This window comes from Ctenopharyngodon idella, chromosome 2 (genome assembly GCF_019924925.1).
Source record: "Ctenopharyngodon idella isolate HZGC_01 chromosome 2, HZGC01, whole genome shotgun sequence".
NCBI classification, from domain to species: domain Eukaryota; kingdom Metazoa; phylum Chordata; class Actinopteri; order Cypriniformes; family Xenocyprididae; genus Ctenopharyngodon; species Ctenopharyngodon idella.
The window spans coordinates 34258996-34285498 of record NC_067221.1 but is presented as its reverse complement, the minus strand read 5'-3'; the positions used below and the strand labels follow the sequence as shown (position 1 = coordinate 34285498).

The 26503-nt window shown below is 37.4% G+C and overlaps 1 protein-coding gene across 4 annotated transcripts in view; it reads right to left on the bottom strand.

The window, feature by feature from the left end:
- arhgap12a (Rho GTPase activating protein 12a) overlaps positions 1-26503 on the bottom strand; it is a 34547-nt gene extending 8044 nt beyond the window's left edge. Inside the window, exons 1-7 of one of the 4 annotated variants that reach the window (XM_051862647.1) lie at positions 26237-26503; positions 20873-21567; positions 4202-4459; positions 3669-3800; positions 1157-1255; positions 790-912; positions 354-437 (exon numbers count right to left, since the gene is read on the bottom strand). In XM_051862647.1, the coding sequence (XP_051718607.1) occupies positions 354-437; positions 790-912; positions 1157-1255; positions 3669-3800; positions 4202-4459; positions 20873-21493 (1317 nt within the window). In that variant the 5' untranslated portion in view covers positions 21494-21567; positions 26237-26503. The remainder of the gene's footprint in view (positions 1-353; positions 438-789; positions 913-1156; positions 1256-3668; positions 3801-4201; positions 4460-20872; positions 21568-26236) is intronic. The other 3 variants (XM_051862667.1, XM_051862657.1, XM_051862675.1) reach the window with 3 other exon arrangements.

Below are 26503 nucleotides of genomic sequence, written 5' to 3'. Positions count from 1 at the left end.
ACGACTGCGTGTCGCGATTATGATGCAGTGTTTTCCAACGTAATTTGAAAGTTCAACCAATGAAAACTGGATCTCAAGTATGGTGGGTAGGGACGATGTGTCGAGACCAACTGGACACGGTTTTAAAGCTACAGAGTGCTCGGATTGACAGGTCTTAATTTCAGCTGATCATGATGAAATCGACAGTCGCATCTGCTGCAAAAATCCTGATCGGAACATCCCTAGCAGTTTCTCATGCATTTGTGCAGAAATCACTGTGTGTACTGAAATGAGTTGCAATGGGCAAAAGTGGGCATGCATCATCTCATTTGATGTGATTGGTTGGTGGAATATAGGGGTGGGACAACACTGACTTGTGGCCTATAAGGGTGAGAGCGGAAGGTGCTTTTGCGGTGCGGGGGGAAGGCTCGCCGGTCCTTGACAGATTTCTGTTTTAACTTCAGTCAAACATAAAGCACATGTGAACATCATCACCCAAATCAGGATGGGAGTCTTTTACCTCACTAAAAACCAAAAGAACTGCGTTCATTTCAATCATACCAGCACTAATAACTAAAATAACCTCTAAGCAGTTACATTGTAACTTTGTCAATCTTCATAAAAGACTAAAAAATAACAGTTTAACCACTAAATGAAGATAAAAACCACCTTAAAACAATGTGTTGGATTAATCAAGCCTGCCATTTTTACTGAACTGAAATAGTTTTATTATGCATATTGTCACGGTCTCTGGTAAAATGGTATTAAACCCCTTTTTCTCTCTTAGTTTTTATGTATATGTATGTGTACCTTGTCATTGGACTCTGAATATATGCTGTGTCTCGTCCTGATGATAGGAATGGGATCTGGCAGTCTCCGATCAAGACTACGAGTTTTGTGTGCATCTCCTGGCAGCAGAGGTGTGTGGTTAGACTAAAATAGATGGGACGATAAGACGCAAAATTATTAGGACTGGTAATGATGTATGTTAGGCAAACAAACCTTGATATACATGCAATGTGTACATGCACACACAGACGCACACTTTCAATTAAGCACCACGCAGGGCATTGAAACCAAGATTATTTGGTTTAAATCAAATTGAAAGGGATATATGGGACTTCCTGACTAGATATTTTTAATGCTTATAAGCATCGGAATCTGTTGTTAGTCTCACCTGTGATTTAAGACCAATTTTAGGAAGCTCCCATTCAGATCTGGAGTCACCTGCGCTGTAGTAATACAGCCGGCCTCGTTCGTCTGTGTGTCTCAACCACTATATACATATACAGAACACACACAGGCATGATGTGCAAAATAACATATTCAAAATCAACTAGTCGTTCAGTTGCCTGAACAAGCAGTTGACTAATCGGTCTTGAGAAAGCCCTGTAAGGCTAGTTTTGGGTTCATCTAACCCTAATCCGACACGTTTCTTACGTAAGAGTGTGTCTAAAGCCGCCTTTCAACCATCACCAACATTTACGTATGATTGCCACATTTCCTAGTGGCAACCGCACAGAAGTTTCAAAAAGGTTGTGAAGCTGCCATTAGTCTTTGCTTATTAACCATGGAAAAATAAATTAATAATGAATGTTTGAATATATCCACACAAAACAAATGACTGCCAATACTAAGTTTTCTAGGGCTAACCCATTTTATAGAACAGTGTTTAAAGATTAAAATTTAGTGCAAAAATATTGCTACTTCTCACCTTGCGCTCATAGTTTTGATTGGAATACATCACATCCAGTTGCGTCGTTGCATACAGTCAAGTTGCAAAAGTTCAAATATTTCAGCACAACCAAAGCTCAAATTAGATCTAAAAATTCTGCATACAGACATGAATTACTGCCGGTCTGACGCTTGTTGGGGACAATAAAAAGGCGGCTTATGTTCAAAAATAGATAGAACAAGGTTCTATTTGTGATCAAATTAACATTTGATCACAAATAATTTTTTGTTAAATTAAAACAAAAAACAAAAAAAAAACATCACAGTCAAATTGAAATATAAGCACCCTCAAACGAAAGCAAGAACACCCTCAGTTGATACTGTAATAATAGCATATCCTCCTGGGTCCCAGGAAGAGACTTTTGTCTTCTGTAGTGGACATTTTATTTTAGTGAATTTCTCTGACATCATACATGGCACAATTTTAAGTCTGGATGTCCTGTAAAGAGCACATTCAGGACTTTTCAGAGATATCAAATGTTTGGAGGTTTCACCATGACAACTCCATGTTCTATAAAATGACTGACATTAATTTAGTGATCAAATTTAACACACTTGTGGAAATATGATAATATTTTGGTAATTATCATTTAAACATTACAAATTTTCAAATTGTTTGTTATAAATCAACATCTCAGGAAAATGTTATGGGGTTTCTAATCAAAATATGACTTTTTTTGAATATGACAAGGCATCGATTTCACTGTAGTGGATACCAGGACTTAAAGCATGTTTATCAGGCATTTTGGAAGACACAACAAGTGAATAGGAAAATAAATTATATATCAATATTCCTATGAAATATTAGATATGAAATTGTCAATTACTACTCCCATTATACACTTCTTTTTTCATTACACGTTGCCCCAAGAACACATTATTATGCAAATTAAATAAAGTGTATAGATACACTGTATAGAATACCCATTTATGGCCATTTTACCCACATATTACATAAAGTAAAATGGTAAATCACTTCATTCCATTCTATCTTTCATAACATAGCTGAAAATCATCTTTATGCAAAGTTTGGTTAAAAAAAAAAATCCTAAAACCTAAAAATTGATTGGTGAGTGAAAAAAAATCCCATTGTTTTTAGCTATACATGTAATTTCATGTCTTTTTATTTTTTAAACAACTGAGTCCTGGTGTCAACTAGGGGTGGGAGGGGGAAAAAAAGATGCATCGTGATTCTCTCTCCAAAATTCAGGATTGTTTCTGAGAATTTCATAATCGATTCTGAGCTTAGTTTTTGAAACACCTGCATTCTGCTTGCTTCCAATTCCTCACACATTTCATAAAGTTTGGAAAGGTTTAAGCAATTTCCAAGGACATTAATGGTCTTCATTGCACAGGATATGCGCTGTGAGAAACACGCGCTCTGCTAAGAGGACCGACGGCCAGTTACACACTGCTAAAAATTTCGGTGTGACGTATACATATAAATGCGGGATTCACTCTCAAAATTGCAGTTGACATGATAGGCCTACAGTGATAACTAGCACAGGACAAAATAGATATGAGCAATGTAAACACAGACTAATAGATTAATAGAAAAATATTAATCTATTAATCTCCTTTTAACATCAAGCACGTCCCACTCTCTATATTCTCATTTATGCATTTCATCACTCTGAAGTGTCAATAGTGCTATATATTTCCATACCGTGATATACTCGATATAGAAAAATCTCTAACTATAGACATTTTATATTGTGGTAACGATATATATCGTCATACCGCCCAGCCCTAGTTATAACCCATCATACAGTTAAACCATACAAATGAGGAAAAACAAGTGTGGCCATGTAAAAAAAAAAAAAAAAAGCATTAAACAAGCCAGTTATTGATGAAAGAAGTTAGTAGTTTCTCCATTAGTGAGCTTTGTAAAAAAAAAAAAAAAAAAAAAAAAAAAAATGGTCAAGCAAGCACAAACACACTGAGTTTGTCTGTACCTTCTCATTAGTATAGTCAGACACATACAGAGTGTGTCCATGCTCATCCATTTCTTCAGACCAGCCTCTAGGGGGCGAACCGTACTGGCTGTCTGATTGGCTGCTCAGACAGTTTTCCTCCGATGACAGAACCTTCACCCAGCCAATCACAAAAAAGCAAAACGAGTGGAAATGAAGATGAGAGAGAAAAAGAAAGTGAAAGAGTTATTTCAGAGATGCAGACAAGGAATAGAGAGACGAGAAATAAATCAATCAGTCAATCAACCCTTTGCCCACCAGATAATAGAAACTCAGTTACCCAGAATGCTTTGCATGCATATAAACATACAGCAGGTAGAGAAAGAGTTTAGCTAGCCCATCATGCATTTCCCAAGGCCACAGAGGATATTTTGTCCCTGATGGAGTTGTTCTTCCCCTTTTGCAAGACACATATGATGATATGATATAAAATGATAAAAGTGACAATGCATATGTGTGTGTATGTGTGCATGCATCACCATCTGTTGTAAAGTGTCTAATCTGAGGATGTGTACCTCAGTGTCAGTCATGTCTTGTTTCCCCTCTTTCCTTGTGAGACTATCCCGTGCCCGTGGGGGTTTCCAGGTCCTCTCCTGCGTGCTGCGGTTGTAGTAGAAGTGTCTGCCATTCTGGTCTTTGTGAGTCTCCCAGTCGCCAATGGTGTGGAGTGGAGAGGAGGACGGCAGTGGAGGGGTAGATGACTGAGTGATCTTCAGCTCCTGCAAGTTTGTGTAGACAGGAGAGTCAGGCCTGCCCTGCCCTGAACCTAAAGTCTGCATAAGAAGAGAGAGAGAGACAGAAGGTTTTTTTTTTTTCACACTTTAAATATTTAACCCTGGATCATTCTAAACTCCTGGTAAACAGAATCCTGTGTTATCTTTATTCACGTTTCACACTACTTATACTATACCCAGGGTTGACAGTTAATACTGGGTATTCATAAGCTACCGTTTCACACTGCACATTCCTAAACCCTGGGTTAAAGTCCTTATCTGCATATCTGCGGTGTCAGTGTCACTGACTGGATAAACACAGCACGTGACCTGTTTATATAAAGGCTCTAGCATTGCGCGTCCTTATATTACACATTGTTGACTGTAATATCAAGTTTTTTCTGAGTGAACTTTTCAAACTATAAAGGTAAGAATGATGGTCTCTTCTTCACTCCAATTGTCACGTTTTCCATCTCCGTTTGACATTTTTTCTATCATAAGCAGAAACAACGGTTTATACATTGTGCTGTGTTTCAGTGACCGCACAAAACACATGAATATAAGGCACGCGATTGGTTGTCGGTTGCTAAGCATCTAGTTGTAACGTTCTAACACTGCATTGTTTCACACTGTACAAGTTTGGCATCACAAGAGCAGGGTTTCATAACCCTGCATCTTAATTACAAGTGTGAAACGCTCCTTTACCCAAGGTGATTAGAACGACAATAACCCAGGGTTAAGCGCAGTGTGAAAAGCCCTAGAGTGAATCAATCCTCGGAGTTACAGCACCCCTGAACACTGCTGCCCCCTCAGATGATGACGGCCTATGCAACCACCTAGTTTGCCCATGCCTAAAAACAGCTCTGGGTTCATGCGAGCAGCTTATGATTCTGTGTTTTTAGCATCACAGTGAAGCAAAAATCTTGTGGGAAACACGGTGCCCTAAATATACAGTTTGGACATACGTATAATAGGGCTGTGCAATTAATCATAATTGATTTTTCAATTTTGATTTTGACTTCCATCGATTATGAAAACAAGATAATCGAGGTAAAATGATTATTGTGCCGCTGCCGCATTCCACCAAGCACATAATCCTTTCCTTCACAGCGGTGCACTTTTGTTCCTTCCTAAGCCAAACTTTACATCCAAATCAGCTGAATAAGTGTGTTGTAAAATGCAGTCTATTGTTGCTAAACTGCGGGACATGCCTGATATTAAACAGTGTTATTAAAAGTGCATTAATGCGCTAAAGAGATACTTTTTCCTTAGGTGGTTTTCTGTGTAAGCACTCCGAGACGGGGCGGATTGCGCATAAGCAAAGTATACTGTGGGCTTCGGACATGCGCCTAAACAGTCAAACAGGCTACACACAAAAATGTCGAAATGCCATTTTGGCGAGTATTCTCATAAACACAGCTGGTTATGTCTTAAATGAATGTAAACATTTGAGAGAAAAAAAATTCATGTGTAACAGTATATTGGATCCGTGCAGCTTTTAAAGTGACAGCAGCCTAATAAATCTGCTGCAGTCATTAATGTTAATCAAAAGAAAAATAAAATCAGTCACTGGTCTTGAATGAATAATTTTTGTAGTTTTAATAAGGATTATTAATTCTTCTTATTAATTTCTGTTGTCTATTACTTCTCTGAATACCACTGTTAGTACACCTACCTGAAAAACCTAAAGCACTGTTTATTTAATTTGTATTTTTGTTCTGTTGTATTTATTTGATGGTTTTGTTGTAATAAGTTTCTTTGTTCTTATTGTATTGCTGACTGTTTAGTTATTTTCTGTAACTATTTAAGAACCTTTTTCTTACATTAGTTAACCTAGTATTCGTTTTTGCTGAAGTACCAATAACCGTGAAATTTCACTGAAATTTAAAGTTACTCATATCATGAAATAAGACTTTGATCATATAACCTGCCAATAATTGTATTAAATAAATAAGCATGATTTCATTATTGACCAAAATAATCGTTATGATTTTTGCCATAGCCAAGCAGCCCTAATATATACTGTATGTTGTATACATATATAAATAAAACTGTGGAAAAAAGTAATTTCTCTTCCTTCAATTAGTGTGACTTCACATTAACATACAAGCTCCAACAAGTTTTTAAATATTGTTAATAAAAAATGGCAACTGTATAGAAAAGCAATGCATTACATTTGAATACAATCCTCAATTGGATGGAACTGGAATAAATACTTTGAATGTTGCGATCCTGTCGGACTTATGATAGCTACCTGAATCGTAACAAAGCACTGTTGGCCAGTAGAGAACTGGCCCCCCGACTAAGCCTGGTTTCTCCCAAGGTTTTTTTCTCCATTTAAACACCTATTTGCCACTTGTCTGCCACCTGATGTCACCTGATGGAGTTTGGGTTCCTTGCCGCTGTCGCCTTTGGCTTGCTTAGTTGGGGACACTTGACATTTGACTTGACATTTGATATTCAACAGTGCTTTGATCTGCCTGCATTGACACTCTTCTTTTAAGAGCTGCTGTGCAGCCAAATAATGTACCAGTTATCAATGTAAAGCTGCTTTGACACAATCTACATTGTAAAAAGCGCTATATAAATAAAGGTGACTTGACTTGACATGTATTACATCATAGGCACGCTGATTTTTCACCGTGTCATAGTTCCTGTTATCCGGCCTGTTAAAGTTTTTCCAGATTTTTGCCATATTTTCTCTCTTGAACGGAAACCTAAATTGCAGCAACGGCATCTGCAGCAGCCGAAATTTCTGTGTATCCCTAATGCTCACAGAAACTGATTAGAATAGAATTTTTTTTTTTCTATTGCTACATGACGGATATTATGAGACTAGAACAATAGAGTCAAAGTCAAAGAGGGAAACAGAGGGGATAGATTAGAGAGAGAGGGAAAGACTGTCATTCATACCTGAAACTATTTATAGAAGAACCTGCACAACGACATTCCAGACCCTTACAACACATATCTGAAAGTTCGCTTACTTTACCACCAGGCCTCTCAACAAGATTAGATTTGCAATGGATAAAAGGTTGTTTAAACAAAATAATCTGGATAATGAGGAAGACCATAGAGTAAAAAACACTGAATAAAAGGTGAGAATTTTTTTTTTTAATTTATTTTGTACTCTATCCTTACAAAATACTGAAACAGAGACAGATGGAGGGAGAGGGGCGGTGAACAATTGTGTCCGAACTGTAAACTCCATGGCTTGTCATTCAATCAAATCTGTTATACAACAGCTTCATGGGTAATTTAATTATGACTAAGCACATTAGAGCAAGTGTGTGTGTGAGAGAGAGAGAAAGATCTTTTGATTATTTTGCGAAGCTATTGAAGGTTTTATTATAATGCATATTATAATGCATGTGAAGTGAACCTGTCCAGTCAGATTCTACCTTCCAGAGCCAAATAATAAGGAGTCTGAAATAAGGTAATGAGCTCACATGAATGTGTGCATAGTGAACCAGGATGGCACTTAACAGTTTAAGCCACACAGAGGATAATGTCATCAGATTAAAGAGTCGGCCTAAAGCGCACAAACACACGCTAATGGTGTGGTGTGATTAAACCAATTCAGACTTTTAAGGTCAACATGAACCCAAAGCAGCATTGAGAACCTACACACAATATCCCAAAAATGATCATGTGATCACAACGATAATGTAAAACTTCTTAACAACATTCCCACTTGCTGCACAAAAAAACAAAAAACAATGAAAATTTACGGAAATCTGTGTCATAGAAAAAGAGTTGTGTGTAGTGTGTGTACGTGCAAGAGTTAAAAATCATAGTTAACAACCATAAACACTCATTTCAGCCTGCTGGGGCCAACAGGCTCATAGTAGTGATGACGCATTGGCCAAGACGACACCACAAAATCCAAGTTTCAAATATCTGCCCAGTAATTAATGGTAATGTGCACAGAACAGTTTATGATCAAAATATTTGGTACAATTTTCATTAAGTATAATCATAGGATAAACAGCAAGTAGTTATGGTAATATAAGCAGTATAAAAAAAGTGAATGCTAACAATGTCACAACTCAGAACTGATGCTAACACTGCTAGCAGCAAATCCCTTAATAAAACTAGAACCAATTAGGCAGTCTCTCATGTGCTGGGGGAGGGATTATGTAATTGCCTAGAGTGTGAAATGTAAAAAAAATAAAAAAATAAAAATGTACTTGTTGTGGAAACAAACCACTGAATGTAAATGAATGAAAGATGAATGATAGTACATGAAAAGCCTAGGGCAAAAATAAAAACATACAACTAGTTTCCACTATGGAAACTCACCAATAAAGCATTTCAAATTCACAGAATAAAGATCAGTAGACAAAAACATGCATCACAATGACAACAATTGAATCTAAAAAAAAACAAAAAAACAAGCAATATATAAACACAAATGATCGCAAACACAAAGGCTAGGCTAGTTAAATTTCAAACAACAAGCCTGCTCTTGATAATTCAAAGCACTATTATATATTAGATGGGTGAGTACCCATGAAACCAGCTTGATGTTAAGAGACTTGTAGAAACGCCCAGCAGGGGGCATAATGCTCACCCTGTATGTCTGTGGATCTTCATGATTTAGGGCAGGGGCCTTGGCTTTCAGATGACATATCAAACATGACACCTCTCATGATAATCAATGGGCCTTACATTTGATTATGTCTTCCTAAAATGTGCCCATCTCTGATTAACTGATATTCACACCCCTGCTGAACAGCTGATCTGTGCTTTTGCCTAATTTTGGCTAAAGTTTCATCACTGTGAAGGCGTAGTCACCATTGTGAAGCACTTCTGGTGCATGAATGCATGAAACCAGAGAAGAAATAACAAAAGAAAGAAGTATTATCTCTGTAGTAATTTAATGTACCCAGTCTTTAAACATTAAATTTATACTGCAAACTAAGTATGTTATAATTTCTTACATTTAGTAGCAGCATAGGAAACACTGGTATGACGACAAGCTCCAAGTGAACATTCTGTGATTTATTTACAATTAGAGCCAAAATAAGAATTGGGTACAGAAATGAGAATTGTACAGTTGGCAAAATCTTGGTTATAAACAACACAGTATAAGCATGTAACTTAAAGGTGCGATAGGACATTTTCAGAGAGGCTAGCAATAGCGAGTTAGCTTTCAAATCATAACATCCCGCCCTCCCTTCAGAGCCACGCCTCCTCCAAAACACATGAAGGCACACACACACAACTGCTCTCAGCAAAGCGTCACACGAGACGGTGTTAAACTACTTCATGTCTCAAAACACAAAACATTACAATAATAATGAACGTAAACAACTTAGAGAGCTTGTACCTGACTGCTGCAGATTCATTTTGGTGTTGATACCGTTGACATGGATACGCATAATTCCGAGCCTGAGGACGTGAACAGCTCAGGTCCGAATACGGGTTTCCACTGCTGCTTCCCAATTCGCATACTATCTGTTCTAAATAGCATTCGAAATTAGAATTATTGTCCCCCAAATCGTAGTATGTTGAAATGAGTATTCCAAAGATACCCGGATTGTCTACTTTTTCCAGTAAGAATCCAAAGTGCAGATCTGTGCACACTCTAACGGCTAATATTGGCCACAACACATTGCGCGTCAGAACTACAAACACAAACAAAAACTGTTAAAAAAAAAAAAAAACTACAAACATGACGGATGTGTGAGACCGACAGTTAAGCAGAGCGGTTTAGAAGGGGTTTGAGTGATTAATAATCTGTATCTAACCTGACAAAAAGATATTTATTAAATGTTATTCACATTATATTTCATTTGCAACAACATTGTGAACATTTATAACGACGCGTTTGGTCATTAACTTTTAAATGCATCATTATGCAAACATGAGGAAAGTTCTCCACTTTAAAGACCCATGACTGGCAGATCAACAGAGCGTCCGTTAAAGATGCAATTATGACGAAGTAGTATGTCCCAAAGCTTGCATAATCTTCTGCTACACACTCAAAAGTATGTACTTTTTCCTCACGAAAACAGTACATACTTTTAGGGCAAAGTATAAGTAGGCGAATTGGGATGCAGCACATCTCTTAATTATGGTAGTTATTGTGTGAATAAGCTCAGTATTTTGATTCGGTAGGAAATGTAAAAGGTGGCTGCTGTTTGTTTGCGCTGCTCCGTGACCGACGTCTGTCTACATAAACTCTGCATAGCATGAAACGTGCTGATGAAGTATGATGTCTGCCCTAACAGGTGTTCAAGGGTATGTAAAAACATACGTTGACAGGCAGGTAGGACATTGTATTATTTCATTCATTCATAAACATTTTATGTTCCTACGCCTTACATACGATATACAGTGGGTACGGAAAGTATTCAGACCCCCTTAAATTTTTCACTCTTTGTTATATTGCAGCCATTTGCTAAAATCATTTAAGTTCATTTTTTTTCCTCATTAATGTACACACAGCACCCCATATTGACAGAAAAACACAGAACTGTTGACATTTTTGCAGATTTATTAAAAAAGAAAAACTGAAATATCACATGGTCCTAAGTATTCAGACCCTTTGCTCAGTATTTAGTAGAAGCACACTTTTGATCTAATACAGCCATGAGTCTTTTTGGGAAAGATGCAACAAGTTTTTCACACCTGGATTTGGGGATCCTCTGCCATTCCTCCTTGCAGATCCTCTCCAGTTCTGTCAGGTTGGATGGTAAACGTTGGTGGACAGCCATTTTTAGGTCTCTCCAGAGATGCTCAATTGGGTTTAAGTCAGGGCTCTGGCTGGGCCATTCAAGAACAGTCACGGAGATGTTGTGAAGCCACCCCTTCATTATTTTAGCTGTGTGCTTAGGGTCATTGTCTTGTTGGAAGGTAAACCTTCGGCCCAGTCTGAGGTCCTGAGCACTCTGGAGAAGGTTTTCGTCCAGGATATCCCTGTACTTGGCCGCATTCATCTTTCCCTCGATTGCAACCAGTCGTCCTGTCCCTGCAGCTGAAAAACACCCCCACAGCATGATGCTGCCACCACCATGCTTCACTGTTGGGACTGTATTGGACAGGTGATGAGCAGTGCCTGGTTTTCTCCACACATACCGCTTAGAATTAAGGCCAAAAAGTCTCTCATCAGATCAGAGAATCTTATTTCTCACCATCTTAGCAAACTCCATGCGGGCTTTCGTGTGTCTTGCACTGAGGAGAGGCTTCCGTCGGGCCACTCTGCCAGAAAGCCCCGACTGGTGGAGGGCTGCAGTGATGGTTGGCTTTCTACAACTTTCTCCCATCTCCCGACTGCATCTCTGGAGCTCAGCCACAGTGATCTTTGGGTTCTTCTTTACCTCTCTCACCAAGGCTCTTCTCCCCCGATAGCTCAGTTTGGCCGGACGGCCAGCTCTAGGAGGGGTTCTGGTCATCCCAAACGTCTTCCATTTAAGGATTATGGAGGCCACTGTGCTCTTAGGAACCTTAAGTGCAGCAGAATTTTTTTTGTAAGCTTGGCCAGATCTGTGCCCTGCCACAATTCTGTCTCTGAGCTCTTCAGGCAGTTCCTTTGACCTCATGATTCTCATTTGCTCTGACATGCACTGTGAGCTGTAAGGTCTTATATAGACAGGTGTGTGGCTTTCCTAATCAAGTCCAATCAGTATAATCAAACACAGCTGGACTCAAATGAAGGTGTAGAACCATCTCAAGGATGATCACAAGAAATGGACAGCACCTGAGTTAAATATATGAGTGTCACAGCAAAGGGTCTGAATACTTAGGACCATGTGATATTTCAGTTTTTCTTTTTTAATAAATCTGCAAAAATGTCAACAATTCTGTGTTTTTCTGTCAATATGGGGTGCTGTGTGTACATTAATGAGGAAAAAATTGAACTTAAATGAAATGGCTGCAATATAACAAAGAATGAAAAATTTAAGGGGGTCTGAATACTTTCCGTACCCACTATATATTTATAAAAATACATTTAGGCCATAATTATTGCTATCAGGATATGAGGAGAAATTCAAACAGTACAACAAAAAATGTTTCTGTAGAGAATCACCTATTGCACCTTTAATGTGCCTTTATATGCATGTGAGTGTGAGGGTGTGCATGCAGGATTGTGAACAAGACATTGTGAATGCTGGAATGAGGAAGCGTAAGTGTTCTTGCAGCATGTCAGAACAGAATCCCTGGCATAAAGAAGAGCGCAAAGCTACCTCCATTTCTTCCTCTCTTTGCCTCTACCTCTTGTAGCCCTCATTCCATTCTCTACCCTTTATATCTCCCTGTTTCTCTTTCTATACCTCTATAACTCCCTCTCTTAGCCTTTCTAACCATATTCTAACTCTTATTGTCATGGCAAATATTTGCACATTTGTACTGCTAAAGTATTTACAGCTAAGCTGAAAAAAAAAATTGAAAAGAAAATAATATTGAGTGATCAATAGAGTATCTGACAAATAGTCACCCCTTTACCATTTACCCTAACGAAACAAAGTTAGAAATTAACATATAAAAGGAAACATGAAACATACTAAAATAAGGAAGAGCATTTTGAAACTTGAGACTTCCTTTCTCCCTCTCTCTTTACCACTTAATTCCTTTCATTGTTTTTAACTTCATATTGTCATAATTTCCCCCCTCATTCCACTCCACCACTCTGTTTCTGACATGAGGAGACTTCACACCTCAAATAAGCAGAACACTGTGTGCAAACATGCCCTAAAGACACAGACGAGTGCATTTCTTTGCTGCTCTCTAATAGGCATGCTCCCAAAAACACAAAAGAATGAGGGAATCGAAGAGACTTCAAAAGAAGAAAAAGCTATTATAAGGGAGCGAGAAAGAGCAAGAGAGAGAGGGGAAGGACAGAAGAAAAGCATTTGAATAACACTTTTGAAATACAGTAAAACAGTCTAAATCACACTGAAATATCTAGCCAGTTCAGCTCCATACCACACACCAGGACCAAAGCATCCCAGCATGCATCAGCAAGAGAGAGAGACATATTAATCTGGTAATCTAATAATGTCTGAGTGAATCATTTTTGAGTTGCTCCTCTCATTCAATCATGTAAGGGTCATCACTGGGTAACAAACAGAGATTTCTTCTGAGTTTGTTGTGTATACATAGACCCTCTATGGTCATTTATAGACTCCACGGACACACATACACAAGTCATGACAAAATCTTAATCCACTACTGACTAGTCCTAGATAGCTCCTCAGTTTATTGAGAATAATCCTGCATGTATGTGTCCTCTGTGCTTAGGATGAAAGGACAGATTATGCAGTGCAATCCTCCTTAGAGTGACCCTTGAAGCTAAACAGAACTCAGAGAAAGAGAAAGTGACCTTTGAACCTAAACAGTACTGTCTATGCAAGTGTGTCACAAGTTCGTTCTGAATATGAGTCTAAGTACTGTCCCCTTAGAAGCAGCAAGATTTGCTGACAGGTTAAAATCAGAGAGAATGTACTGAAAATATAGCCCAAGGTGTAGACTACTACGTGAAAAACCTTTGGGAAAGATGTTGCATAATACTTGATAACGTCATAAAATGCCCCGTCGCCACAAAGAATGAGTGCAAAGCAGAGTATATGCAAGCTAAACTCTTAAACTGGCCATCTAAAATAATGTGCTTGTTAAAAATGGTTGGAGCAATCTAAGTGAACGGCTACACAGACAACACTGAAATAATCAATGGAAAAATTGCAGACTTTGTTGTCAGAATTGCTTTTCATCCAAGTATACTAACAAAGTCCCTTTCAAGGCAAGTCACTCAGTTCACTTAAAGGTATAGTTCACCCAAAAATGAAATTTTTATGTTTATCTGCTTAAACCCAGGGCATCCAAGATGTAGGTGACTTTGTTTCTTCAGTAGAACACAAATTATGATTTTTAACTCCAACCGTTGCCGTCTGTCAGTCGTATAATGCATGTCAGTGGCAACACAATCTATAAGAGTCAAAAAAACACGCACAAACAAATCCAAATTAAACCCTGCGGCTCGTGACGACACATTGATGTCCTAAGACACGAAACGATCGGTTTGTGCGAGAAACCGAACAGTATTTATATCATTTTTTACCTCTAAAACACCACTATGTCCAACTGCGTTACGCATCCGGTTAGTGAGGTCTGAATGCGTTCTGATGACGGAAGTGATGTCTCATCAAACATCAAATCTTCATTTTTGGGTGAACTATCCCTTCAACGGCTATCAAGAACAAAATCAGTAATTTTCAAGGCAGCAAGTATATCTCTTACTTAACTGAATGGGGAAACACTGAAATCTCAAAAACTACTAGCCAAACTCACATTTCAATAACATATTTCAAATCAGCAATAAAATCTGACATGAATAGTATAACAAATTATGCTTCTTACCCTCAAATAACACACACACACACACAAAAAATGGCCCAGCTATATTTTCTGGCCCTGCCAATGTACAAGCACAAAAGCTAAGTGCAAGTTTCACATAAAAGATCAGGCGCCAAATTTGCAGACTGATTCTTTTATTTGGAAGGTGAGATATACTTTACTAGACCAGCCATATTGGCCATTTCAACATCTCATTCAATTGTAATGCCAATGAAGCCTGTGGTTCTTGCCATTTTTGACTGCAATATGCATCAGCTGAGACTACAAAAATCCAATGTTAAAACATAATACAACACCAGTTATTAGAGACACTCTCAAACTCAGCATTCTCATCAAGCAGTCCAATCAACTGAGTCATAAGAAGGTTTAAGTACAAACCAGTGGAGGGATACATAAGGTTAAACCATGAGCTCACAGCAGCCTTCTAAAAGGAGAAGAGAAATTAGCATTAGAATGCCATTTATTTGTATGCTTATGTCAGGGAACAATTACATTAAAATAAATTTTCACAACCAGCACAGCGAGGTTAAATAAAGCTGTTGCAGCAGTGATAAGTGATCCATGTTTACAGTGAAATGTATTAACAGTAGCTACCCTGCAGTATTAGCATTATAGTATTATGTAAGCTACAGAGCAATAGGCCCATGGAGCAGTTGAACACTGAGATTCGGCCGACAGAGCAAACAGATTAAAACAGCTTATGCGTTTCATCTGCATCAGGGCAGAGGAATCAGGAATCTTTTTTTTTTTTTTTTTTTTTTTTACAATCACATTATTAGTTGTGTGAAATGCAAAGACAAATTAAAACACACACACACACACACACACACACACACAAGTGCCAAAGCCTGTGTGTTAGCCCTGCTTGTGCAGAGATGTATATGCTGAGTGTTTGCTTTCTTAAATTGTGTATTCTTGATGTAGAGTGTGTGTGCTTCTCAGGCCAGCTGTCCACTAAACTGTTATGTAGCAAAGCTTATGTAATACAGCAATGCACATCCTGGTCACATCAGCATGTCACAGTAACTCAAGACAATAAGCACATCATGTTCCAGCTCCATTTTTTTTTTCTCTGAAAACAACTGTGTGTTTGTGTGTGGATGTGTACAGAACAACCTGTGTGAAAGTCTGTGTTGCACATGCAAGCTCAACTTCATTTTATTGGCTAGAGTGTATCAAAAAACATAAACTGTCGATGTGCCATTAACCAAAGAAAAAATTCACTCAGAAATAAAAATTCCACGCCTGCACAACTTTCTTCTGTGGAACACAAATGAAGAAATTTTGAAGAATTATAATAGTTCAACAGCATCAGAATCTTTCACTGTCATGGCAAAAATAAACATAAAAATAAATATATTTCAAAATATCTTCCATAGAAGACATAAATACAGGTGTAAAACACACAAGAGTGAGTAAACAATGACAGAATTGTCATTTTTTGGATGAATTATCCCTTTATTTATATTTGACCCTGGGCCTTAAAACCAGTCATAAGTCACAGGTATATTTGTAGCAATAGTCAACAATACATTGTATGGGTCAAAATTATCGATTTTTCTTTTATGCCAAAAATCATTAGGATATTAAGTAAAGATCATGTTCCATGAAGATATTTTGTACATTTCCTACCGTAAATATATCAAATTTATCTTTGTGAGTGGATATGCATTGCTAAGGACAACTTTAAAGGCGATTTTCTCAATATTTTAATTTTTTTGCACCAGATTCCAGATTTTCAAATAGTTGTATTTCAGCTAAATATTGTTATATCCTAACAAACCATACATCAATGGAAAGCTTATTTAATCAGATGATGTATAAATCTCAATTTCAAAGAATTGACCCTTATGACTAGTTTTGTTGTCCAAGGTCACATATGTGATTCTGCAAAGAAAGAAACAAGAAAACAGAAAAGCAGAGAAAATGCACTTTCTAACTATTTTTAAGTGTAGTTGTGGTAAATTCAGCATTTGTGCATGTGTGAGTGCATGTGCATTCATGCATATTGTAAATGGAGGTGTGTGCGTGTGTGAGCCTTACCGGTTCCTCTGGGTACATGATCTCTCTTTGCAGTGCTGCTCAGTGCAGAATATCCTATAACGGGAGACGCGGCAGCAAGCAGCTCTGAACTGGTGCTGGATGCAGGACGCTAGTGCAGTGCGCTAATACACAAAAGCACGCACACAAACACAGAGCAATACTCTCCTCACCCCCTCCCATTCAACACCGTCACATCATGCTGAACATCCCGACCCCAACACTCTCTCACGCTCTCCTCTGTTCTCAGAGAGATTAAGCAAATCTTCATATGAACATAATAAAGACAACTGTTCTGTTCACACGCACAGATGATGGAAAGAACTACAGGCTGAGCGTTTTCATCTCTTTCTTGCATCAATCTCTCTCTCTATGTAGTACTGTAAGTACAGTAGTTCACAAAATCCTCCACGTCCCTGCAAGTGACCTTTGGTCACATACATTAACAGACACATTTGCACAAACAGAACACGCCTTGTGAGTTTCAGAGTCTTTACCTATAATATATTGTAGACCAGTGGTTTTCAATTTTTTAGGTGCCATGAACCCCTGAATATGATCATCCTCATGTGAGGGACACCCCATTTTAAAATTTAAAAGGCATCTATCTTTATAAAAATCCAATATATACACTAAAAAATTGATATTATAAATCCAAAATTAGTTACTATTAAGTTACATTTTATGTATGCATGCATGTATGTACAGTATGTATGTACGTATGTATGTATGTATATATCAGTGGCGTGCAGTGGAGTTCTGAAATGAGGCAAATTTTTTATTTATGAATCAATGTAAATTCATGTGCATTACTTTTAACATTGACACATCTTCCTTGTTAAATGAACATTACATTACATCAAAAAAGAAAAAAAGAAACAAAACACAATTCTATTTTGTAATTTTACATTAACAATGTATTGTAATAAATGTTCTATTTATCAAAACCAAGTCAATCTCATCAAGTTAGTGTTTTAAGCATTTCTACATTCATTCCAAAATAATAACTAAAAAGGCAATAATAATTTAAACAATATATTTTATTTGTGTATTGATGTTTTTCTTTTTAATAGTCAACTTAGGCTATTTTGGATCATCAGTCATGCTCCGTAAACACCGTCTGTCACAGACACGAATTGTATTTTTAATTTCACCAAGCTGATTGCACTAAAACCCCCGCAGTCATCATGTTTTTAGTCCATTTCAAGTTTGATTTTGACGTGACATAAAGCAGTAATATCTATCTGGGTGATCTGTTTACTTACTTTTCAATTAGTCTTCCCATTGACGCCATCATTTGTTCATTCAAACTGACGCGCGGAACGTGCACATAAACAAGAGGCGGGATTTATCGCACAAACCAGTCATATCCAATCATAACCAATTACATCCAATCATAGCGCGATCGAGACATTGCCTCCTCTCACATGACTTTCCCCCATTCATTCTCAATTACCCCCCACAAAACCCACCGCACGCCGGGGGTCTGATAGTTTTCTATGGTTTTCTATGAGAACAAAGGGAGGCACGACTCCTGCTGTAACTTTACCTGCGGGTGTCGCTGTTGGGCAGTGTTCCTTAAGAAATACGAGTGACTTGCGCTCTTTTTAATGTCATAATTTGTAATATTTGTGTTGTTTTATATGTAATATGGATTATTTTCTCATCCAATTTTTTTTGAGGAGGCACTGCCTCCCTTGCCTCCTCGGAGGAAACGCCCCTGGCATATACACATATATATATATATATATATATATATATATATATATATATGCACTGATGTATCGGCTAACAATCGGTATCAGCCGATAAAAGCCATCATTATCACTATCGGCCGTTGGCCGATTGTTTAAAAACTGCCGATGGTCAGGGCCAATTATATCCTGTCAATCAATAGGGTGCGGAAAGACGTGTTCAGACTGCAACTCATACATACTGTGTGTGAAGAATATCACTCGTGTTGAATTTTAATGCATTAACAGTTTAAAAATAGTGACGTTAAAGCAGGCTCTTTTTGACCCTTTGAATCACCCGTAGTTCAAGCCGGGGTTGCCAGGTCTGCTTTTTTTCCCTACATCAAATATTATTTGTAGCGCCTCCCATCCAGTAATCGCAAAAAGATTTGTGCTTTATTACTTCTGATAAGAATTAAAGTTTTAGTTTTCAAATTCTGTCCATTTTATCATGAAATTCAAACAATAAATGGCGTTTTGACGCTCTTAAATGTGACGTGTCAGATCGCTGTAACGCCTCAGTTCAGGTGGCAGTTCGGAGCGCGAGTCTTTTCTTCCTCTTCAATACAAGTTATATCTCGAAAAACATGAATGAACATCAAAGGTATGTTGAAATATATTGTACAACTTACCAGAATGTATCATGTCTCATGTAATCACTTTATTTATGTTTCAACCACGGAAAGACGTCAATAAAACAGCTTGTGAACAATATGTCACATCATGTCACTTTTACCTCAGGAATGTTTTCCAATGTTCACAGTTCCTTAGCTATCTACATATAAAAAATTTTTTTTTAAAAAAACCACTAGAGAGGAGCTTATTTACTGTTAATTATAAGTTTGTGCAAATTTGCCATGAAGACAAGTGCTAATGAAAACTACCTTATGTGACACTAAGTTTTATATATTTCAGTTTTTATTTGAGTGTAATTATTATATCTGAAAATAAACAACAGCTGAATATAATACCTCTGCTGTTAATTGCAACCTCTAATATTGTAGTGTACCAAACTAGAGGGTTCCCTGTAAAGTTTGCAACATTATTTGGGAGAGATTTTTTTTTTTTCCTTAAGGAAAACCAAACTATCGGTATCGGCCGATGGTATCGGTGCATCTCTAATAAAATTTATATATATATATATATTCTACTCACTTTATTTAATTGTAATTGTAATCTAATTTTTATTTATGTTCATCAAAATTATATATATATATATATAAATAATAGAATAGTAACTAACAAATTGATATTACTATTATTATTTATATTTTATTTTATTCATTTATTTATTTTAATCTAATTTAATTATTTTCTTATTATTTATTACTTAGAGACTCTTTCACAGGATCCTTGTCACTACCTTGTGGCCCTCCTTTGTAAACTACTGAAACGATGATGCCAAGACCATTATTTTGGTTTGAGGATTACTGATGTTTACAGACAGTGGATTATGGAAACAAGGTTGGAATAAATACAGAGAGGGACATATCCAAAGCAGTCCCTCCAGGATTCTGCAATCGCAGAATTTAATGCAAAATCAAGTAAACTCTGCATATTGTGTGGAAGCTCGCATTTTTGTCTTCTTTCCACAATTCTTTCCAAAAAAGAGAGGGTCTTTTTGTCTATTATCTTTTCAAACTGTTCGCTTCCAGAATGCATGAGAAAGACGTGGCTGTACAAGTGATCCAGTGCCTTATTTATATTTACGTGTTAAGCGTGTGGGACGAAATGAAAGTTTGTAGAGGTTAAAGAGAGGCTACAATTAAACTGTAATACTGAAAATAATGTATAATGGGGTTGGGGTTGTGATCAATAACGCCTACTTGCTGAAGAAAAGTACTAATTTAAACAAATAAAATCTTACTGACCCTTTAAACGGTAGTGTAGGTGTGTGAGTAAAGGAAAGCACTTAAAATAAAGCATTCATGCTGTCCTACACATGCCATGATGACACAACAGCAAACATTTGCTGTTTAGCAGAAATGTTGTGATGACACAGCAGGAGGAAAAGACAGAACAGTGGGAGGAGACAATGAAAAAAAAACTTCAGAGAAAGGAGGGAGTGTGACTGTGAGAGAGTGACTTCACATAACCACATAAAAAAAAATGATGAGTAAACAGGCTAAACAGGAGTCCAACACCATGTCATACAGGAATGTGTTTAGGAATGAACATGTTTAGGTGTTTGTGTGCATGAAACTGATTATAAAAATGTGACAAATCGACGTTCAAAAAACAGAAATTTTGTTCATTTGATTAATCTAAATTGTTAAAGAGGCTTAAGAGATAGGAACGTTGACTTTTTGGAAAGATGGGTGGGTATACAAGTGATTCTCACCTGTAGGTTATCAGTGGAACCGCTGCTGAGATCATCCCCTGATTCTGAATCATTCCGGTTCTTATCGGAGCTGCCTCCCCCTCCAGTGAAGTCTTCTTGAATGGCACCTTTTTCTGGTCCCCGACCACTCCTCTCCAACTCTTTGCCTTTATCCCGCTCTCCATCCACTATGCGACTCGGGGACTCTGCTCTGGAATGAGGAAGCGAGCCAGGTAAAGTGTTTATTTGTCCCGTCGGGCTGCCCGGGCTACCTCTGTCATCCCTGGGGGGCAGTAAAGCACTGCTGGAGGGAGAGGGAAAAGGGCTCTTTTTGTTCTCATCTGGCCGCTGGATTTCCAGGCCAGATGGTCGAATGGGTCCAGTCCCCCCTCGGCAGGCTGCACTGAGGGGTTTAGGAGGGGGCATGAGAGCCCGTCGCACCTCTCGCACATACTGTGCTGGAACATAGAAGGGCTTACTGGCCTCGTCCTTGCGCACCTGCCACCAGTCCTCATTGGTCTTCTTAACAAGAAGGTAACTTTCCCCCTGTTTAATGGTGATCAAACGGTCCTTGGATTTGTACTCATAGTCGTACTCCACCTCTATGTACGTCTGACCTGGAGCCACCGAGCGTTCTGCCATCACTGCCAGAGGTCAAAGGTCAATAGCAGGAGGAGAGGAGCATGGTGGGGTGCGGTGGGTTGATGTGGAATCAGCTGAAGGAGAAAGGGAGAGAGACGGACAACATTTTATCAGAAATATCCATGACTGATGTCTGTATAAGTATATGAAATGTTTTGCAATAGCAAGGTCAAGTCATTGTTATGGTAAATGACTGAAGAATGACAAATAAATACTTGATCAGGCAACTGTCATTCAGTTTCATCTTTGATAAAATAAAAATTTAAAAATTTATAAATAAAATTAAATAAAAATGAATTAAAAAAGTTTGTGCTTTTGGCTTTCCTACCGAAAATAATGTCTTACTGATAATGTCTAACTTCCTGAAATATGTCATTAAAAAACTGGCTTTTGTTCATTCATTTGATATTACAAAAGACTAACAGGGTGGTAAACAAAACTAAGGAGAAAAAAATGATTACCGATTAAAACAGCATTACTAAGAAATAATTTGAAACATTTGGATTAAAGAAAGGAAAAACAAAACATTTGTGACCCGTGCTGGCAAAATGAGTCACAATTTGCAAATTTTCAAAAATTAGTTATTTTCACATTCTCTATTTAAAAAAATCTTCAAAATTATTTATGATTTGTCGGAATCTGACAAAAAAAAAGACTGAGCTACACCTGTTTGAAATCGATAGAGTCAGCAAAGTCCATTTAGAGAAAAATCGAGTTAAAGTTTTCTGAAGGTTCCAAAACAAAATCACCTAGCAAACATACCTTAAAATCCCTGGTAATACCACCAAATTTGTCACAAACCAAGTCAAAACCCATATCTATAGGAATATTCAACTTTTTTTCCATGATTCCACAATTGTTTGATTGACATTAATGAAACAGACAACCTATCCATTAAGACCTACTGTATCACACGGATCTAATAGTTTTTAGTTTTTCTCCAACATTTAATCAAACGTTCACTTAAGACATAACAGATAATGTTTGCGTGAATACTCGCCAAGACTGATTTTTTTTAAATACTGTAATTCTGTGTATATGTGTAGGATCGCTGCGTCTTTGTGCGCACACTTCGGATCTGTCAGTCAGCGTAAGATCGTTTTGTTTACATCATCATGAGTTTGAAAATCACATTTCATTGGTTCAGACTCATGCCACTGAGAATTCGCTATGAATATTCACAAATTTGGAATGCTGCGCTTTACAACAATAACAAACTTGTGCTGAGGGAAGCGCCAGGCGTCCAGAAGCAAGCAGAGAAATTTTTCATGGTCAAAGAAAAGGTACTCCTCTCAGAAAACGTACAAATAAAGATACTTTTAGATGTTTAATTGCTATTTTGAGCATTGGGATCACTAGACGAGGGCTTAATGAACTCATTTTGTGAAAACCTCAAATTCTATTCTATTTTTCACTTGTTTTGCCTTGTAGCTTGAAATTAGCCTGTGCACATTCCAACTCATTTTGCCAGCATGAGTCACATTTAGGATGCATAATATTTAGGATGCATAATAATAGTTAAGCTGATAGCCAAATAATGTAAGCAAACAAACAATAATTAAAAACCATTTTAAAAATTTGTAAGTTCAATATTTTGGCCAATATATTTAAATATTCAGTATATTCTTAAGACATTAAGAATTCCACCTCCATTACCACCTTTCTAGCAAATTGAACCTCTAATTTCTCATCCAGTAACATTTTAACGCACAGTATTATGTTTATGTCTTTATTTGTGCATTTTACAGTGTAAAGTGCACAAATAAAGACATGAATCAAATAAACTCCAAAGAGTTCATAGCAACACTACAGAGAAAACTACCATCATGGAGAAAGCCGAGAAACCAGGATTTTGAAACAAAGAGGAATTTGCTTCAGGGCATATGAACTTCAGCACACAGCAAACATCCTGACTCAGGTGACTGACTTGTGCAACTCATCCTGACTCCTGAGACACGATTATAAGGTCACATAATAATTGTACTTTTTCAGTGATTTTCTACAGTTGACACCAAACACACACCAACATACATTCACCTATGCTAAACATGACAATATTACACAAAACTAAACATATTTGTCAAAAGCACTATTCATGTCTTCAGGGCTAAAAGTTTTTTATGTATGAACTAAAACATCTAGGTGGCTTAGTAATTACACAAATGTGCAGTAGTGATTTTTACCACACACAACATCTCTAGCAAGGACTCATGTCACAGTACTGATACGATGTTAAAGTATCTACATGTGCCTAACGCTTGCAATTCTAGAGTTTTCAACTTGAGATGCACGATGTATCAGGCAATAATTGGTATCGGCCGATAAAAGCAATTATTTTCACTATTGGCCATCGGGTGATCATTTAAAAACAGCCAATGTTCAGGCCGATTATATCCTGTCAATCAAAAGGGTGCGGAAAAACGTGTCAGACTGAAACTTATACTGTGTGTGAAGAAACCGTACCTTGTGTTGAATTTAGGGTTGTCGAATTTAAGACGACAATAACGCATTAATATTTTAAAAAAAAAAGCTATGTTAAAGCATATTTAAATCACCAATCAAGCCAAGGTTGACAGGTCTGCAGTTTTTCCCTACACAAAACGTTATTTGTAGCATGCCTCCTATCCAATAATCACAAAGAGCTTTGTGCTTTGTTACTTAAGAAACAAAAAGTCTCAGCTTTCAAATTCTGTCCATTTTATCACAAAATTCAAACAATAAATAGTGTTTTGATGCTCAAAATTGCGACTTGACAGATTGCTGTAGAGCCTCAGTTCAAGAGGCAGCGTGGAGCGTCTTTTCTTGCACTTTAATGCAAGTTGTTGCACAAAAAAAAAAAAAACATGCATGAACATCAGAAGGTATGTTGAAACATACAATACAACTTATGTCTCATGTTTTCACTCAGTGTTTCAACCATGAAAAGACGTCGATAAAACAGTTTGTGAACAATTTCACTTAACCTTGCATTTACCTCAGGAAAATTATTCAATGTTCAGTCAAGAGGAGCTTATTTATTACTGTTCATTATATATGTACGTTTGAATAAATCTGTCATGAAGACCAGTGTTTATGAAAACTATGTTATGTGCAACTGAGATGTATATAAACATTTCAGTTTTTTTTTTAGTGTAATTATCTGAAAATAAATAGCAGTTGAATATAATAGTTTAGGCTCTGTTGTTAATTTTAACCTCTAATATTACAGAAATGTACAAAATATGAGGGTTTCCGGTGTTGCGTTGACATTCTCGTGTCAACACAACACGCATCATGGGGCTCTTGTGAACACACGTTAGAGATTAATATTTTGTAAATAAAGTGGTAAATTGTGTTTTTAGCGGAAACAAAGCACTTTATTGTGTTCATGTGTTTATGACAGATTTTTTTTTTTTTTTTTTTTGATGAACTAACCCTTTACCATAGTGAACACAGCAGCTAAACACTGGCTTACTGAACACAAGCCTGATCCAATGAGTGATGATGACATCAGGAAGAGTAAATCCTGTGGTGAAGTGTCTGAGAATGGGATTTTGTTGGGATGCACAGAGATAAAGAAAAGAGAGATAAAAAAAAAGAAAATTCCTAATTCTTTTGACCAAAGAATTTCCGAGTAATTCATGATTATTGAATAAGGTTTTTTTTTTTTTTTTAATAATTATAATAATAGTGCTCAAACAAAGCAATTTCTAGCCATAAAATATTTTTGAGTCAAGCATAGCTAGAAAAATATATAATCCCTATATGAGACACTTTTGATGGTTTTGCTAATTTCCTCATGACTTTCCAAGATTTCCATGACCTTGGAATCCTAGAGAAACCTCTTTCATCTTTTTGGACTAGAAGACCAAAAAGTTTCATTCACAGGGCCTTTTCTCAAATTAAACACAGACACATCTGTCATGGGAAACTGCAGTGAATGAAAGACATAAATGCCAGTAAGCAGCAAAAAGCAAACGTTTCAGTTAATTGAATAAATAAATAATGCACAAAAAGTTTAACAAGACAATGTACGAGCAAAGCATGTGACAGAAGCTCCGCCCACACACAGAAACCTCATATCTCAAACACAATCTCTCACACATACTGCCCTGCTGTCAACATGACAACAATCTAAAGTGCTGTCATACAGATTTTAATCCGGGATTTACAGGAAAGGCCGTTTAAGTGTTAAACTACATGGCAGAATATGTAAACTAGAGTTTAACAGTTTGCCATTGCCAAATATCATTTCGCCCAATATATGACACACAATTTGCAATTTCCTTGTCATTTCCCTCTGTGTATGACATAAATGTAGCATTATGTCATGTACACACTTCAAACAATGACACATCAATGTCAAATTTCAAGCTATCAATTTTTCAAATCAAATATAACCAAATGACGAAAAAAATCTATAGACGTAAAAAATAGTTATTAAAAACAGAATGACGCTAAAGTGAAGATCTTCAATAATCTGAGGTCAGGTGAAATTCCTTACCTCAGGTGAGAGACACTTTAAATCTCACCTGTGACAGATTAACCTCTCAAATTGAACTAAATTTAATTTTCTCATTTAATTCAGTGTTCATGTCTGTATAAATCAGCTTACTCAGAAGAGAAGAGTTCAGCAGACCTGAGGAAACAGGTTCGCTTTCATTCCTACCTGCTAACCTGCTAACACGTTTAAAAAATCAGTAAAACAAGATGAAACATCCATCATTGTACCTATTTTCACAGATTACCGACAGATTAACATACCTGACGAGATATTCCAGGTGTTTCGGGGGCTATAGCCAAAGAAACAGGCTAAATTGAAGGCTCATTGATCTTGCTGGGGAGTTGAGCGTCGAAGTTCCTTGTTCCTGAGCCGCGGCGCGAGCGAACTCCTCCGGCACGCTCGCGCCCACTTTCCCCACAAGCGCACTCCCGCCTCTCCGCTCCCACGCGCTCCTGGCGGGCCGGTGCCTGTGAACATCACTTGGACTCAGGAGGGACCTTTGACGGGACACTGATGCCACCGTGAGG